The 18,008-nt window shown below is 35.0% G+C and overlaps 1 protein-coding gene across 10 annotated transcripts in view; it reads left to right on the top strand.

Moving 5' to 3' along the window:
* Positions 1 to 18,008, top strand: part of LOC110039170 (Fanconi anemia group D2 protein homolog) — a 92,429-nt gene that overhangs the window by 25,678 nt on the left and 48,743 nt on the right. For all 10 annotated transcript variants that reach the window (XM_020744138.1, XM_020744144.1, XM_020744145.1 and 7 more), the window contains exons 10-16: positions 3,710 to 3,852; positions 4,034 to 4,128; positions 4,216 to 4,297; positions 4,399 to 4,450; positions 4,539 to 4,619; positions 8,604 to 8,699; positions 8,788 to 8,891. In XM_020744138.1, the coding sequence (XP_020599797.1) occupies positions 3,710 to 3,852; positions 4,034 to 4,128; positions 4,216 to 4,297; positions 4,399 to 4,450; positions 4,539 to 4,619; positions 8,604 to 8,699; positions 8,788 to 8,891 (653 nt within the window). The remainder of the gene's footprint in view (positions 1 to 3,709; positions 3,853 to 4,033; positions 4,129 to 4,215; positions 4,298 to 4,398; positions 4,451 to 4,538; positions 4,620 to 8,603; positions 8,700 to 8,787; positions 8,892 to 18,008) is intronic.

Below are 18,008 nucleotides of genomic sequence, written 5' to 3' on the forward strand. Positions count from 1 at the left end.
TGTTTTTTTTGTTTTTATTCAAATTTTTTTTTTCCCAGATCTTTCAAATCGGTTTATGCGGCTTAATTACAATCTCCCCTAGCAAGTTATTTTTTAAATTTGCTGTTACTTCGATATACCTGTGCTTGAGTGTGGTGTAATATGTACAGTTCTCTTGATTTTCTTCATAATAAATTTCTTAGTGTGGTGTAATTGGAGTTTTTTCTTGTTTTCGGGGTTTTTCACGTTAAATCTTTTGTTCTATGTATTTTTTGGTATTGTGTTCCTGTTCAAATTTTTTTTTTCTGATCTCTCAAATCGGTTTTCGAGGCTTAATTACAATCTCCCCCAACAAGCTATTATTTAAATTTGCTGTTACTTCGATATACCTGTCCTTGAAGCTTTTATATTGCAAGTTGCTGGTTTTCTTCATACAAATGCTTAGAGAAATGACAAAGGTAATAAATGAATAAGAGTTGGCATCATTTTTTTGATGTCATGTGTATCTGGGGCGTCGATATTACCTAAGGAGGGCGTCTATGTTGTTAACGCTTCGAATACGGGCTAAAAATGTGCAAATTTTTATCTTGGACTCGTTTGCTGAAAAAGTGGTACGAACGACCCTGAATGACGAAACAGACCACACGAGTGAGTCCGAAACGTCAATTCCACTTAAAAAAGGACGCTCGTTGCACCACGGTTTCGTGTGTGGGCTAAAAATGCTTGAATTTTAATTTTCACCCCGATTGCTAAAATAAGTGGTCCGAATGACCCCAGACGACTAAACAGACCACACCAGTGCGTCCGGAACGTCAATTTTACCTAAAGGAGACATTCATTTTATCGCGATGACGTGTTCGACGAAAAAGTGCGGGGAGACGTGAATTGAATAATAATAATAATTATATTCTAATAGTAATATTATTATATATATATTTTAAATCCCTCTCTCCTGTATCAGCTTACACACCCTCTCTCCTCCATTCTCCCGATCGCACGCGACTCCCTTTTCTCGCCCGAACCGATCGCGAGACCTCCCCCTCTTCGTCGTTCTCCGGGAGAAGAAGCCCGCCGAACTTTCCTCCTCGCCGGCGAAACTCGGCGACGCCGTCTCCGACATCCCTCCTCCGCCGAATCGGTCTCTCTCCCCTCCTTATCGCCGGTTTCGCGAAAACTATTGCATCCGCCTCCCCGATTCGGAATCCTGCCTCCCACTCGACGCCGCCAGCAAATCTTCTTCCCCAATGCCGGTAGCCCCTCCTTTTGCCCGAAAATTTCCTTCACGTGCCCTAGCTCGCCGCCCCTCGGTCTCAGCCTCCTTCCTCGCCGGCAAAACTCCGCCAGATCTCTCCCTCCTAGCCGGTCTTGTTAATTTCCGACGTCGCATTTATTCCGGAGAAAATCAACGAGGAGAGCCTTTCCTCCGCGCTTCCTTCGCTCCCAGTGCGCACCACTAGCAAGCTAAGTCCTCCACCTCGCCATCCTACCTTCCCAACGACTGGATACTTCGCTGGAGCACTTCGAGGTCGCCGGGAATTGTTACACCCAGGTGAGTGCGTCAACCCCAGGTATCTATGTTGAGATCGTTAGGACGAGTTCGACGTGCCGTCGAGCGATTGGATTTTATTGCATGTGCATGGATCATTTCATAGAATTTTCGTGTGTTGATCATATTGCGTGTCATATGCATGATCATTTGATCACTTTGGTTCGACCGGCCACCACGACCTGGTTGACCGATTACTTTAGTTCGACCGCCCACCACGGCCCGATCGACCGATCACTTGCATGTTTGTATGCTATCGCATCATATTGCATGTTATTTCATGTTGTGCATGTGCATGTTGGTCTGTTTGCATGTCGAGCACTGTCACTTGTTTGAGTTGCACATTTATTCGGGTCACTGCCTCCTCGGTATACCCTTTTGTTCGGACCGCCGCCGTCACGGTATGTCCATCTTTGGGTTACCGCCTCCTTGGCATACCCATTTTTTCGGGCCACTGTCGTCACTATATGTCCATCTTCGAGTCACTGCCTCTTCGACATACTCATCTTTTGGTCCACTGTAACTATGACATGCCCGCTCCTTTTGAGTCACTGTCGTCACGACATACTCCCCTCACTAATTTGGTGCACTTATCATATGTCTGTTGCATGTCTTGCATGTTTGCATGTGTGCTTGGTGAGTGCCTCTCGGGTAAGTTGTAATTCCTCTTTATAGGTATCCTTTTACTCGATGCAAACTCACTTATAGTCGGTGTCAGCTAGTTGCATGGCACCCCGGGTCCCCGGGCAGGCGCATATTCTCTTTATAGGTAGTCTTTTTTACCGGTATATCCCGTTTGTGCGTGTCATGTTTCATGTAGCATTCTTGCATTCATTTGTATGGCGTGTGTTCGCTCTTTGGGGGCCTGTTGTGATTGCCCGTATCTCAATCGAGTAGTCACAATGTGAGCTTTTTTGCATGACTGTGTGTTTTGCCCATTCCTCGATGGCTTGTCCTACTTGTTATGAGAGTGACCCCGTGTTGGTCGCGATACCTTAACGAGCATGGCTTGCTGGGTCAATCCCGATGAGCAATGCGAGTTAAGTGATGAGACTGACATGAGTATGACGTTGCTAAAAATCCAATGAATCTAACTAGTGTTATTCCCTTTTTGTGATGGATTTGTTTGCCTATTTGTTGTAGTACGTTAGTTCACTATTCGATTCCTCGCCTTTTCGAGTCATTCATTTAGTTCGAGAGGGAGACTTACTCGAATAGGGAAATTATACGGCGACATACAAAAAGACAAGCTGGCGACTCCGAGATCTAAAAAGAACCAAAAGAGAAACAATAAGGGCATAATGCAATCCTTTATTGAATGTGAAACATGGATTCAGTCTGATGGCTTGAATTTTTTATTGTTCGGATGCCTTAAGATTGAAATCCATGTCATGATCTTCGAAATAGTTAGCATGATCAATGCCATGCTCATTATTTATTAATGTTGAAATGTCGATTTATTTGTGCTAATCAAGTAAGTTTTTGTTCCCTTGGGTTGAAATTGTATTGCAAAGGCTATGGATTGGGCCACAAAGCGAAGAATGCATTTTCCTGCAGTTAATATAAGAATGAACGTTTTGTTATGGGTTTCAAATAGTTCTTTTGTGGTCCCGTTCGTATTTTATTTCTTTCATGGACCAACGACTGGGTGGAATACCCTGTCCAACAGCATAAAAATTGTTGAGTTTTTTTTTCTGCATGTAGTTAATTTTCTTATTTCAATAGTTAAACTTTTTTTTCATTGTATGCTCGGAAATCAAGCATTGTTGAATTTACACATTAATAACTTTTGGGTATATTGGATGCACAGTTTGATTGGTTGCATTATTAGTTTTTTTTTAATTTGCATGGAATTTGATGAAGAATGAAAGCTTCTCCAGTTTCTACTCCTTGCAAAGTAAAATTATATCATAAATTTTGTTGAATTTTTTTTTCTGCATATAGTTAATTTTCTTATTTCAATAGTTAATTTTTTTTTTCATTGTATGCTTGGAAATCAAGCATTGTTGAATTTTCACATTAATAACTTTTGGGTATATTGGATGCACAGTTTGATTGGTTGTATTATTAGTTTTTATTAATTTGCATTGAATTTGATGAAGAATGAAAGCTTCTCCAGTTTCTACTCCTTGCAAAGTAAAATTATATCATAATTTACCATACTTGATGCAATGCTTCATGCAGAAATCAAACTCTGATGATGCATTGGAGCTGCTGCAGATGTCTTTAGATTCATGCAAATCGGTGCCTTTAACATTGATTCTATTTTATGACGAGCTAATTGCTCTTTTGGAGGACAGAGTTCTTAAGCCAGAAATTATTGAATGGTAGGTGGTTAATAAATCTGAAACTTGTTGGTCGGTGGATTTATTTGGATATATTCAGATTCAGTTGTGTTCATATTTGCAACTTTTTTTGACATTGATTAATACCCGCCTTGCTAAGATATGAACATATGGATGAATTGATTTTGCTTTTCTATGTTTTAAAAAATAAAATAAAAAACAGGATTGGAAAGCATGTTAGTGAATTCGAGCCAATGTTTTTATCCGATCTTGAGAGAGGTCAGTTGCCATCAAATATCTCTTGTGATGGGATAGAAGGTTTGCTAATCAATCTATATTTTCCCTTTTGATTTATTGAACTTAATGCCAGGGTTAAGAATCAATATTGAATATTTTCTATTTCAGGAGAACTATGGATAAATTTGGATGGTGATGCATCTCCTATAGTCTTGAAGATCCTGCCATTACTTACTTCATCACTGCCACAGTAATATTATAAATGGCAAATCTTATGATTTAGTTTAACTTAAATCCTGTTTCAGTGTTATAAAAAACTGTTTCCTTCAAATTTACATATCTTGATTTCAGACAATCAGATTCTTTGCAGATTCTTCCTTCTCAATTTTTGTTATTATCTGTAGTAAGTATTTGATTCATTTTAGTGCTAAATAATATCACAATTGTTCTAGCGAGTTATTTTCTAACTGTTAACCCGTTACCTTTTAAAGGTTGAAAGACTGTCAAACCAGGGATCACTTGGTGGTATTGATGCACTTCTTGGTTGTCCCCTGCATCTTCCTTCTCCCAAGGTACAATGCATACTTTTTTCGTAAGAGTGATCAATCTATTGCGCTGCCATACCTTTAAAAGGTTGAAATCTCACCAGGATCTCTTATTTCAACAATTATCCTATTCAGAAAGCATTTTCATGCAGGATCACATCACATGATTACATATTCAGCTCATAAATATATTTTTGTTATTCGTATATTTTCTATTTTTAGCTATTAGGATGCTGCTACTCTCTTTTATTTTTCTCTCTACTTGCCCAACGAGCTTGTCTTGCATGTATTTGGAATGGGAATCGTATTAATCCCATGCCTCTGACAGGGCATGATGTACGAAGGAAGGGGTTTCCATCCCCTCTTAATTAAATTAAGGGGATGTTTGGCTGCACCTTCTTAATAGGAATGACGTCTGGATTTAACAGAAATCGTGCCAAATGCGAAAAATAGTGTGGCTAAATCCGGTGCTTCCCAAAATCCATATTTTTCTCCATTTGTCTCCTTTTCGACGAAGATTCTGATTTTGCTAAATCCAATTATTAGATGGATTTATTGAATTTAGGAGGCGTTTGGATGCACCCAGTTTTTAAGCAGGATTTAGTAAATCCGGCAAATATGGATTTGTCAAATCCAGATGCCCTTAAATTCAGAAAAGTGTTTGGTACTGTTAAGGTTATATCCTCAAGGAGCGTTTGACATATTATTTTAGGATTTAACATTCAGTTGGTTTTAAAACAAGTTCAAATGATAGAAACCCCGATCCCTTGATTGGGCACGCACAATTCTTTCATTGTGCTCCAATGTTCTAATCAACTTCCCTTGATTTCCCTACTATGTAAGTAGCACATTTACTTCAAAAACTGGTATCAAGATTTACATACATACCGCTTAATTCTATGAATTTACATATCTAACACCTAAACTTCTATTTTTACATACATGGCACCTTACCTATGCAGGAAAATGTGTATTTCACTTTTTATAAATTGTCATTGGTGGTATTTTTTTTGTGATATTAAAGATTTAGGTAATATATCTGTCAAAATGAAAGTTTAGGTTTTGGATATGTAAAACATAAGAATTGGGTGCTATGTATGTAAATACCTCCAATAAGTAAACACCAATGTTTGGCTGCTCTTCCTCATATCCCTGAATCAGCTACGTGGCATTGAGGAACTCTTGGCCCATTGTATAATCATCTTCATCACAACTACACTTTTCTACCCTCCTTGATTCCATCTCCCATGTTTTTTTCTCATGGGCTTCTACTTCTTACCTTTCTTGTTTTTTCTTCTCTAGGTGAGACCACTCTCATAAATGACCTCAAAAAGTATTCTCCTATGGTGAATCAAAAAAAAAAAAAAGATTTTTAGGATTTGTGTAGCTTTAGTGGCAGATTAGATTAGAGTGAGTCATCTTAGATGCTTTGGTCACATTAACCGTCGACCATCTGATGATCCTGTTAGGAGTGTATATGTTTTAGATTTAACTTATGTTAAGAATGGTGGAGGTAGACCTAAAAAGACCTGGGCATGTTGCATAACACAGTGGAGAAAAAGGATTCATGTAGCTGACCCCACTTAGTGGGATAAAGGCTTGTTGTCGTTGTGTAGAAAAAAGTGAAATTGTGTAAGGGATGTTGCCAGGTTTAGAAGAACCGGAACAATCCATTTGAAGTCGACAGACAGTGAGGCGATCACTTCGATTTCCTTTCTTCGTGGCACAGTGTGACCAAGAAAGCGACAACGAGAACCGAACTTGTGTGTTTTCCTTCCTAAGTTAAATCAGTTAAATGCACCTACAGATCAGATTCAATAAATTCGAATGTACTTCAAAACAGAGAGCAAAAGTGGATTTAGCGGAGCGCCGAATTTAACTTCCCTTTTTGTGTTTTAAATCCAGCCTGAATTTCTATTAAAAGTATGCTACCAAACACCACGTTAGCTTATAAAGAAAACTTGTCAATTGGAAACACATCATATGGGTTTAACTGGATTTTGCCTTAACTGAACCAAACACCATTTTGGTTTTAAAAATATTTGGATTTGATGAATTCTGATTTACCAGATTTACTAAATTCTATTAAACTTAAATCCTGGTTGCAACCATTTACCAATATATTTTTTTTAAATGACGGTCAACTATATGTATTATGTCCAACCTTATTCCACTTTTCATTTTATTTCTTATGATCTGTATTGGCATCAACAACCACTGAAGCTCATGCATAGCACAGCTCAAAATGATTTGGCAGTCAAAGAAGTCTTTCCATAACCGCTTGTCAGAGAAATAATGCCTCAGATGGATACTTTGCAACACTGAAAAACACCTATTGACGTTGATTTTGATAGTGATGTAGGACATGTAGATGAGCATCTTCAGTTAACAAATGATGACGAACATGAACTTGAACTTTCTATCCTTGAGGTTAAGCCTGTTGTTCCAAAGCTGGGGCGTGCTGCTGTTGAGACTCTTTGTAGAACTAGTGTTGCACGTGAACTTTTGTTAGAATCATCAGTCATCCCAACTATTAATGTTTGTTGTTGCATCTAAAACATCTATAAAGAAGATCTATAATTACCCAAATAAAATTGTTTGTTGCCCTCTCACTAAAAGATTATTCAAATTGACTTCATGCCATCTATCACCATGCATGTGTGCTACAATGGTTTCGTTCGTTGTACGTTTGTTTTACAGAACCTTTTTTGCAACTAGGGCATCTTTTTTTCTCCAACACTTCCTACAAGTATTACATTGTGTTTGCATATTTCTTGGTTGATTTTGGGGACGACTTCAATGCTTTGCATTATCCAGCTCCATGCTATTTTGGTTTCTTTTTAATATCTTTGAAGGAGAGTGCTTCCAACCGCTGGGAAACTCACACAGAATGTGATGCTTCTTTAGCTTTACCTAAAATTAATTTGACTTTATTTTTTATTTTATAATGACAAGAATGTTTAATGTTATTTATATAGGATTAGATTTGTTATGAGTATGATTTATTAGGCCTTAGTCATGGTTATCTTTTATTATTTTGTTTGATGGCTATTATAGTAGCGCATTTGTGAGGTACTGCATTGTTGAAACATGAATTTAATTTAAAAGTTTTAAAGCCATATTCCCTCTTTTGTTTGGATTGCTCTTCCTCTCCCCTCTTAATTTTGATTTTCTCCTTAACCCAAATCTCTTTAATTACAATCCAGATTTTTGCACAAGCTCACGGAGCTCGTTTTCCCTAGCCTAATCTATCTAGTTTAGGTTTCATGAATCCTAGCTGCCATTAGTTACCCATATCAGAGCAATCAACAGCCTGCCCCCATCAATTTAGTATCTGAGCGGGCATATTCATAACTCTGGATCTTTAGTGATTTTCCTTTACTAGAAGCAGACTTTTAGCAGTAATGCTCGGCAAATGAACAATAAATGGTTCTTTCAATATACGTATTGACAAGCTAAACATAAACCATGCCAGGCTACAGCTGGGTTCTGGTAAATTTTTTGTTGCCTTTGGGTACTTGTTACCGATCTTTTGATATTTTCTTTGCCACTATGTAGTATGAATTGCCAAAAATATTGCAATTCCAATTTTTTCCTCGAATTTCTTCTTGAATGTTAACTATCTTGAACATTTTTCTGTCAATCTAAATACTTATTTTCAGACTCAATTTAGAGGAGTAATTCCATTTTGGTTGAATGGACATCGTTATTGTATCAATCCTATTTACAATCCTGTTAGTATGGGGTAGCTCTCCTCTCATTCTAATATCATATTTCTTGATATGCATTCTCCAAATCAGAGTTGTCATTGTGTTATGAATTGGTGAAACCTTCCAATTTTCAGCAGCGCGAAGAAATTGTAATTGTATTTAAATTGCGAGTTTCATCAATGTCAGCTTGGTGCGACATGGTTATAGATGCTGCTTTGTTTTTGTCAATTGATTGCTATTTGATATGATTTGTGCAATTCCACATGTTTCTTTGTCCTACATGCTCTATCATGCATGATAGTATTTCTCTGGAATTCAATGGAAGAAGCTGACAGAAAAGCAGAAGAAGATCGTGTGCTTATCTCTTTTTCATGCAGTCAACTGGATTAGGGAACTGGTATGCTTTGCTTGGATTGTACTTTATCCTGCTCTCTCTCTCTCTCCCATTTCCATACTCTCATATGACAGTTCTATTCTACTTGCAGCTAAATGCATTTAGCTCACAAATTGCTGACAAAGTTGAAAGCGTAACTCCTAATACCAAAGATGAGACAGTTAAAAAATTATCAAATCGTCTAAGAAGCCTGGTGTGAGTTTCCTTCATAATTAAACTCTAGTTGACTGCAATTTTGCATTTAAGATTACCTACTGGTTTCCTTTTTTTTTCTTAAGCATAATACTTTTCTTTTAGATTTTGTTTGGCTTTGCTATTTTTTGCTTTGCTTTGCTTTATGGTGATGTTCTGTGCGGTGCTTTTGTAAATATATGTTATGTTCTGTTCAAAACATGTTAATATTCCTGTCTAAAGTATTTTGGGAGTTGTGTTTGTTTGATAAAAATGTTGTAATATTGATGAGTAGATTGAATTTCTGAAATTGATATTATTATGAAATTCATATGATGTTAACATAATATCCCAATCCTTTTTTTCTTCTGGGCCGGGTGAGTGTTTGAACCCGACTTTTTAAGATTCTTTATTTTATTTCTACCAAATATGCTATGCATTCAAGTACAACATAATATACTAATCTCGATTGTTTATTAGATTAAGATAAACAATTGCTTCATTTAGTAAATAAATAAGTTTAAATCCATTAAACTATTGTTTATATAGGCTCCGTTTGGCGTAGCTTTTTCACTGCGGCATGTTTTGAAAACACTTATTCTAGCTTTTGGAAAGAACGGTGTGTCCGTTTTATTAAAAATAAGGCGTAATATCCATAAGCTACGAGGCCCCCGCGTTCGTTGTTTCACTTGGTTCGCAATTATCTGGCACCACCTCTCTGCCTGTTCCTTTGAGCGATGATGCTACCTAGGGTTTATTTTCTTCCGTTGCTTTTTTTTATTCTACGGCGAGGGATTGCTAGTGTTCACTTCTCCTCCGCTCCCCTACTATCTCTGGTACCACCTTCCCTATTTTCATCAATGTTTATTTTTGATTTGTTGCCGCGGTTTGTGGTATTTGATATGCGGTCCTTTTGCTGTCGTGGTTTCTGGTATGCGGTCCTTTTGCTCTTCTCGATTTATGGTTTTTTGTTCTTTTTTGGTTTGTTGTTTATGGCTTCTTTGCTCTCCGCGGTATACGTTGTTGGAATAGATGGATTCAAAAGTTTCTGTTTCGTTTTCTTTGTGTGTTTGTAGGGAAGTTGGCTTTTTGTCTCTTTACTATTTGCCGATTGAGGTTAGAAGAACGAGATTCATTTTTCTTGTGAATTTGTGGAAGATTCAAATTTTTTTGTAAATTTTGGAGAAATCGACATCTACTCTCCTTGCTATATGGGATTTGCGGTTGGAAGAGAAGGATTTGAAATATCCTTATTCTTTTGATGATTTTTGTTCTCTTTGCTTTTTGGTCCCCGACTGCAAGAATGGATTTTCGGGTTTTCTTTGCACACGGTGGTTTTGGGTTATGGGTGTCCTTGATCAATTCAATTTGTGAATGTTACTTGAGTTTGAGGTTATCTTGTTTAATGTGATTTATAATCTGATAGAGGAGGATGATGATCACCTTTTTAAAACCAATGCGGGGGCCATGCAACTTATCGAGATTATGCTTCATTTTTTTTGTATGCAAAGTGGTGTGGTGGTGTTGCTCTCTTTCTCATATGCTGTGGTTTATGAGTTGTAGTGGTGGTGATGGTGTGATGGTGGTGGTGTGGTGGAAGCGGTGTGATGACATTGCTTTCTTTCACATTATGGTGTCATTTATGGGTTGATGTGATGGTTGTGGTGTGGTGGTGTTGCTCACTTTTTCATTTTGTTGTGGTTTATGGGTTGTGGTGGTGATTATGGTGTACTGGTGATGGTGGTGTGGTGGAAATGGTGGTGCGTAGAGATGCGAGGGTGGTTTTTCGGTGCCATGGTGGTATTGTCGTTCGTGGTGATGTTGTGCCATGGTTGTTTATGTGGTTGCTGATATTGGTGATGTTAGTGGTGATTTTGGTGGTGCTGTTAGTGGTAATTTTGGTGGTGTTGTTAGTGGTGATGTTAGTTTTTGCTGTTCGTTATAATGTTTCATTTCAGTTGGCTTTTCATGTTATGACTTTTTTGACATTTTGTTTTTGATGTGCTTTGCATTTATATTGCTTGATGATTTTTCTTGTTAGTATCATCATGGTAAAGACAAAAGAGAGTCGTTCGCCTACCATGTGGGATAATGAGGTCAAACTTATTTTCTGCAATCTTTGTTTTAAAGAGGTGGAATTAACAAATATGCCAATTACCTATTTTAATTAGGAGGGTTGGCAAAATATAATAAAGAAGTTCAAGGAGTGCACAGAAAGGAAATATGACCGGATGCAATTGAAAAATAAGTGAGATAAGTTAACATACTGAAATATATGGAAATAGTTGAAGCATGGATCAAGGCTTGGGTTGGGACCCCATAAAACGAACCTTAGATGCTTTCGAAGAATGGTGGCCAAGAGATTAGATTTGAGAATTTATGTTGCATGAATTCTCTTGCCAATTATTAACTTCTTCAATTTCTTCAACATATGAATAACCCATTACTCTATAGGTGGTTCCAAATGCTAAAAAATTTAAGTTCAGTGGTATCAACCATGAGCTTGAAGAAAAGTTGGACAGTATTTTTGGTGGAGTCGTTGCTACTGACGGCCATGCAATGATCCCTTGCGAGAGAGTGTTTGCTAACATAGCTGAGCATGTGGATGATGAGCTAACTTCTGGTTCAATTGAAGCCCCTAACCCTAACGTTAATCAAGTTGATTCTACCGGCCGTTCTAAGCGTCTGCGGTATATGCTAGCTATATTTCAAGGTAATTCTTTTTAAACATTAATTCCATAACTCAATTGAATACATTATTTTACATACCCATGTTAATATTTCTAGAATTGTATTAAAGTGATTGATCGAGCACAGGTGGATGCACGAATGTTGAATGATGAAAGATCGCATTCATTGGGTGATGTGAATCACCAACACAAAATGTAATGATTGTATGATACTTCATTATGTGCTTTACTTTCATTATAACTGGTGGGGAGGATAGTGCACATAACAGTCATTTCTTCAAATTTGCCGTAAGAAATTGAAAGTACAACTCTCCTCAGCTACTCTCAGGCTTGCTCTATCATAAACTCTAATTAGATATATTCACTGTAATACTAATTATTGTATTTGTGATAAATATTATTTGGTTGATGCTGAATATTTATGGATATTAAATATCACATTCTCAACTTTGAAAGAGCCAGTAATATTGCTCGGGGCAGGAAAAAAATATTCAATAAGAGATACCCATCCTTACCTGATGTCATTGAAAGAATATTTGGAGTGTGGAAAAAAAATAGGTCATACAGTGGGATATGCTTATATATCTGTTTCCTAAGCAAGTTCGGATTGTGGTGGCGACAATATCTTCACACAACTATATCTGCGGCATCCCTCGCGTAATGATGATTTCAGCAGGGTTGATGAAGATTATTCACATATCCCTACCGAAGCATTTGAATATCGCCTAGGATAATTTTCATTACAAATAGAAGATGAAATATCTGAGAGTTGCACCTAGAATGGGGACGGTTCAGGAAAGATGATAAAATTGAGAGAATGGATTACATATGCCATAACTGACTGTTGAATGGACCCATTGTATTTTCTTTTTTATTGCTACTTAATTTGCAAAGTGTGGTGAAATTTTTTTTGTTTATTGTATTGATGTCTTATCAAATTATCTATGTTTTAAATCTCAGTTCTATTTCTTGCTCTTTTGCATGTTTTCTTCCCCACTTGAATGACCGGTGGGCAACTATGAATATAAATTTTTATTGCATTTTATTTTTTTTTGGTTTTGGAGATCTATAATGAAACATTCGACCTTAGACGTTCTTCTAGATGACCTATATGTCATTATTGGTTCTTTTCATATGTGAAATCTCAATGGAGACAACCAAATTTCTCTCCTTTTTCAGTTCTATGGCTTTTGATATTCTTCTGGATGACCCTTTTTTGGTGATAGACATATGTGACACACTCGAACTTGATATTACGTGGGTAAAAGACAACTAAGAAACCTTTTTTTTATGAGGTCTGTTGTCTTCTTGTACTGACTCAGATTGATTGGTTTATATATTGTGTCATTTGAGGTCTTGCAACTGTATAAAACTTTAATTGATTATTTCTTATATTCATTTTCACAAATTGCATTTAAGGGTTCGCGTTTTGTGGTTTTAAGCCTTCAGAAAAGATGACTTCAAAGATTTCCGGCATCTCTAGAGTATTGTACTACTATTACATACTGCAATGTTCCCTGCTTATTTCGTGACAACAACATATCTGCGGTAGACAGTTTTGTAGGTGTCCGAGGAGAAGAATAGAATGTTGTGACTTCTTTAGGTGGGTGGATGTGATGGGGTGGTGATTGGATGTGGAGAGTTTCATGGGAGGGCGGCTTATCTAGTGACATAAATAAAATGCATTTTAAAACTTTGGGAAAATTGACAAACATAATCTATCATTGTTAGTAACAAAGGAGCCTTTTAAGATCAATTTAATTTTTGATTTAGTTTCTTTTTCATTGTTTATGTTTTGATTTTAAATAAAACATATTTAACATGCTATATTTTTATTGCATATTGATATTGAATATAATGATTTATAACACCGTCATTGTCTGATTTCTTGGATGCAAAAAGGTGAAGGGTTGCACTAAATTGTAGATAGCTATTATAAATTTTTGTTTTTGAAATACTATGACATGAATTTTTTAAATCATTGTCAATGCTACGACATCCCCTATAAGTGATGTGCTGTGTGACATGAATGCATCGAAAAATGTGCAAGATCCACTGCACCGATGCCTTGATGTAGTGTTAAATAAATACGAGTTCTCGTATTATGGACGGATGCGGGCAAATAAGATTGTTCATGTTATGATATAGACTTGGACTATATGCACTCTCACGAGTAATTAAATGAATTATCAGATATTAAATGTGCTAAGTATTCTGTTTTTAGTGAACTTTATAAAATAATATTTACTAAAAAAATTATATATATATATATATAAAATTAAACATTTAGTCCAAGTTAAGTTATTAAGGACGATAACAAAAAAATATATTTTCTTAGATGAGGATATCAATATATATGGGTAAGATATTTTGATAAACTTTTCAATGAAAATTATGAAAATACGATCGACTTAAGTATCTTAATATTTTAAATGACAACAATTTTTTTTATAATCGCATTAACAAAATGAATGTTGAGGAGATTTTAACAAATTGAAGTGTGAAAAAGCAGTATGACTTGATAATATTTTAATAGAAGTGTGAAAATATTTAGGAGATATGAGAATTTTATTTTATTTAAATTTTTAATATTATTTTAAAAACTAAAAAGATGCCTATTGAGTGAAGAAAGAGTCTATTTGTTCAGATTTTTGTAAAAATAAAATGTATGCACAAAGAGTGTATAGATTATAGGGAGATTATGTTAATGTGTCAGACATTGAAGTTATGGGAGAGGCTAATCAAGCATATGATATGATGTGATAAAAAAATTTCTCAAAATCAATTTGGATTTATGCTGTGCAAGTCTGCTATGAAAGCTATACATTTATTGAGAGGTTTGATGGAGAAATACAGAGAGAGTAAAGAGGATTTAAGAGGATTTACATTTGATTTTATTTACATTTGATTTTTGTTGATTTAGAAAATGCTTATGATAAGCTTCCAAGATAAGTATTTTGGAGAGTTCTAGGAAAAAAAGATGTTAATATTATTTATATTCAAGTCATTGAAGATATGTATACTAGATTTATTATGTGTTTTCGAACACAAGTAGGATTAGCTAAGTATTTTCTTATATAAGTTGGATTACATCAGAGATCGACTTTAAACTGATATCTTTTCGCGTAGTTATGGGTGTTTTTACTGGAAATTTATAATAGGATGTACTTATAAGAACATTTGCAGGAGGATGTACCTTGGTGTAGGATTTCCGCTGATGATATCCTTCTTGTGGATAAGACTAGAGAGAGTTTTGTGTTAGTCAACTTTAGAGTATAAAGGCTTTCGTTTGATATCTAAAACTGAATAAATGAAATATAAAATTATTAGTAGTTCTAGTGGTGGGATTGTAATAATGGGTGATCAAGTCATTAAAATGAGTGAACATTTTAGATACTTGGGCATATTGCTCAAAGTGATGGTGAGATGTTGATGCTATTAGTAGGATTCAAGTTGGATGAGCATATTGTGTGATGGAAAAGTACCGCTTGGACTTAAAGAAAAATTTGATAAGATAGTGATGAGAGTTACAATGCTTTATGCCATAGAATGTTGGCCCATAAAAGAGAACTATGGAATTAAGTTAAGCGTTGCTATGATGAGAATGCTCAGGTGGATGAGTGGCTTTGCACTTAGAGACAAAATGCAAAATGAATATATTAGTGAATTGATTGGTGTAGCTTAAGTGGTGGACAAGATTTGAGAGGGTCACGTTATATGTTTTGCTCACATTTAACATCGACCATCTGATGACCCGGTTAAGTGAGTTGATGTTTTATATTCGACATTTGTTAAGAAAGGTAGAGATTGTGCTGATAAGACTCGAGCATGTCATATAAAAATGGTCTTAATCTTTTAGAATTAAATGAAAATTTGACAATAGGACACAATGAAAAAAAAAGGATTTATGTAGCCAACCGTACTTGGTGAGAAAAGAATTGCTGTTGTTGCTATTGTTGTTATTGAATAGAATGATTTATGTGGTGATGGTGACAAACTTGGTGGTTATTTGTGAAATAATGACAACTGACCATTTGTTAGCGGTGATAGTTATTTTAAAAAATATTTAAAATGCCTAAAATGTGTATAGTGTTTTCAAATAAATTGATTTGGTTTTAAAATAAAAATCATAATGTGAAAAATCCACTAAATATTTTTTTAAAAGATGAAAAAAAATCTCAAATAGGCCCTATATATTTCCTAAAATTAATTAGGCTGTAATTATTGTTATTCATACGATAAGTAGGATCTTTTTAGTGTTAATATATGATTAATCAAATTATTTCATATTGTAATCAAAACTACTCGTTTATTTTAATTAAATTTGAGTTAATTTGTATTATAATTAAGATTATTAAGATTTTTGATGTGTTAGTTTATCATTATTCCATAATAACATAATTGAAATCTAAGTTAAATTTATTTTGACAAATTAAAATATGCATAATTATTTGAAATCTTAATTAACCTTACATACTTATTACTTAATGATTGTTAAACTAACTCTAAATAATTAAGGATTGAATAATATTTCTTTTTAATTATTAGCAATTACATACTTATTACTTAATGATTGTTAAACTAACTCTAAATAATTAAGGATTGAATAATATTTCTTTTTAATTATTAGCAATTAAATGAATTAATCTGAATAAAGCTGGTTTAATTATGATAATTACAAATACAATGATTATATCTTCTATTTTTAATGCCAAACAAATTTTTTGTTTTTTATTTTGCATACAAAAATATGTAGACCATGGAAATATGTTTTTTGCTTTTGATTTAAACAAACATTAACAAACTCTCCTCTAAAATAAATTATAATGTAATAGAAACAAAACAAAAGCCATGGGATCATTTGGGCCATTTTCCATGTTCCATTATTTTTTTATTTTTCATTTTTATTTATTGCATGACATTAAATAAAATATGTTTCCATCTTAATTATAAGTTAATTTTTTTTTATTGAATATCACATTGATGATTTATCGGTGTTGGTTGGTGTGTTGGCCTACAAAGCAATGGTGAAAGACTTAGGGTCCGTTTGGGGCAGCTTATAAGTGTGGGCGGCGTTTTCAAAACGCCGTCATACCGTTTGGTTCGCGCTTTTCGCCAGAGAATGGTCTGTTTGGGGCAGCTTATAAGTGCGGGCGTTGTTTTTAAAACGCCTCCGTACCGTTTGGTTCGTGCGTTTCACCAGCTTATCCGAAACTGTGTTTGGGTTCTTACATTAAACGTAGGTCGCGGGTCGACCCCAACGGTCGACTTGCGGGCCGCGTTTAAGGATAAGCAGCTTATCCTGAAACGCACAAGCTGCCCCAAACGGACCCTTAGTTGCTGGCGATGGTAGGCTAGTGATTATGGGCAATGATTATAGGAGCAATGACCGATGGTCAGTGTGTTTTTGACCAATAGGTTTTGTTTTGAAAATGCTAAAATCACGTATAAGCTGTCTAAGGTGTTTCGGAAGTAACTTAATTGATTTTCAAAACTAAAAATAAAATTAGCTACGAAACACGTACCAAATATATTTTTTAAATACAATAAAGCAATGCCAAATAAGCCTTCAACAATTTTTAAAAATGGCTCATCCTAAAATTGTTTTTAATATTGAAACTTGCAAGTAGTTAGGTGCTAAAAAGAGCTATAGTTTTCAATCAAATGATGTTGCTATTTTTGTTGTATTTGTTACTTATATTGAGATTTTGCATCAATTAGTTTAGTGTATTAATTTTCATTTATATTATTTCACCAAACTTGATTGATGTAGGTTGCATTTGAGATAACTTTGATACAAATTTATTTTGTAGACCACTACCATGTTTATATTTGGTTATAACCCTCTTATTTTAAATTTTTTTATATTTAGTATTAGCTTTGCTTAAGTGTGGAAGTTAATATAAATCAAGGACCAAGTCATATTACTGTAAATAGCAAACTCAAGTTTTGCCACAATGGCGACATAATTAATATGCTGCAACGATCCCAAGTGAGATCCCAAGTGACGGTTGCAACGATCCCAAGTGGACCTATAATTTATATTATGCTTCTTTTTGTGGGAGTTTGTAGTTGATGATATAGTTAAAACATTTTTAGGTCTATGGTTTCGGTCTTCTTATATCCTTTTAGGAACTTAAAAGTGAGATGCTAGAACAATTATTTATTTTATTTCTGCACATATCAATAATGATTATAACCATAAACATCATAATTCAATTAGAATTATGAATAGTAATGAGATCATAAAATTCAACATATATGAAAGGAAACAAACTATATCACAACTTGTCATTAGTACAAAATTTTGATATATTCACTATAGGAGCTTTGTTATACTACTTAAGGTATTTTGGTATCAATATATTTTTCTAAATCTATCCCAACACTAAGGTGAGGGAAGGTAAAACCTTTATGTGGGGTATAAGCGTCCCCATTTAGTCTCGTAAGT

This window comes from Phalaenopsis equestris, unplaced genomic scaffold (genome assembly GCF_001263595.1).
Source record: "Phalaenopsis equestris unplaced genomic scaffold, ASM126359v1 Scaffold235604, whole genome shotgun sequence".
NCBI lineage: Eukaryota > Viridiplantae > Streptophyta > Magnoliopsida > Asparagales > Orchidaceae > Phalaenopsis > Phalaenopsis equestris.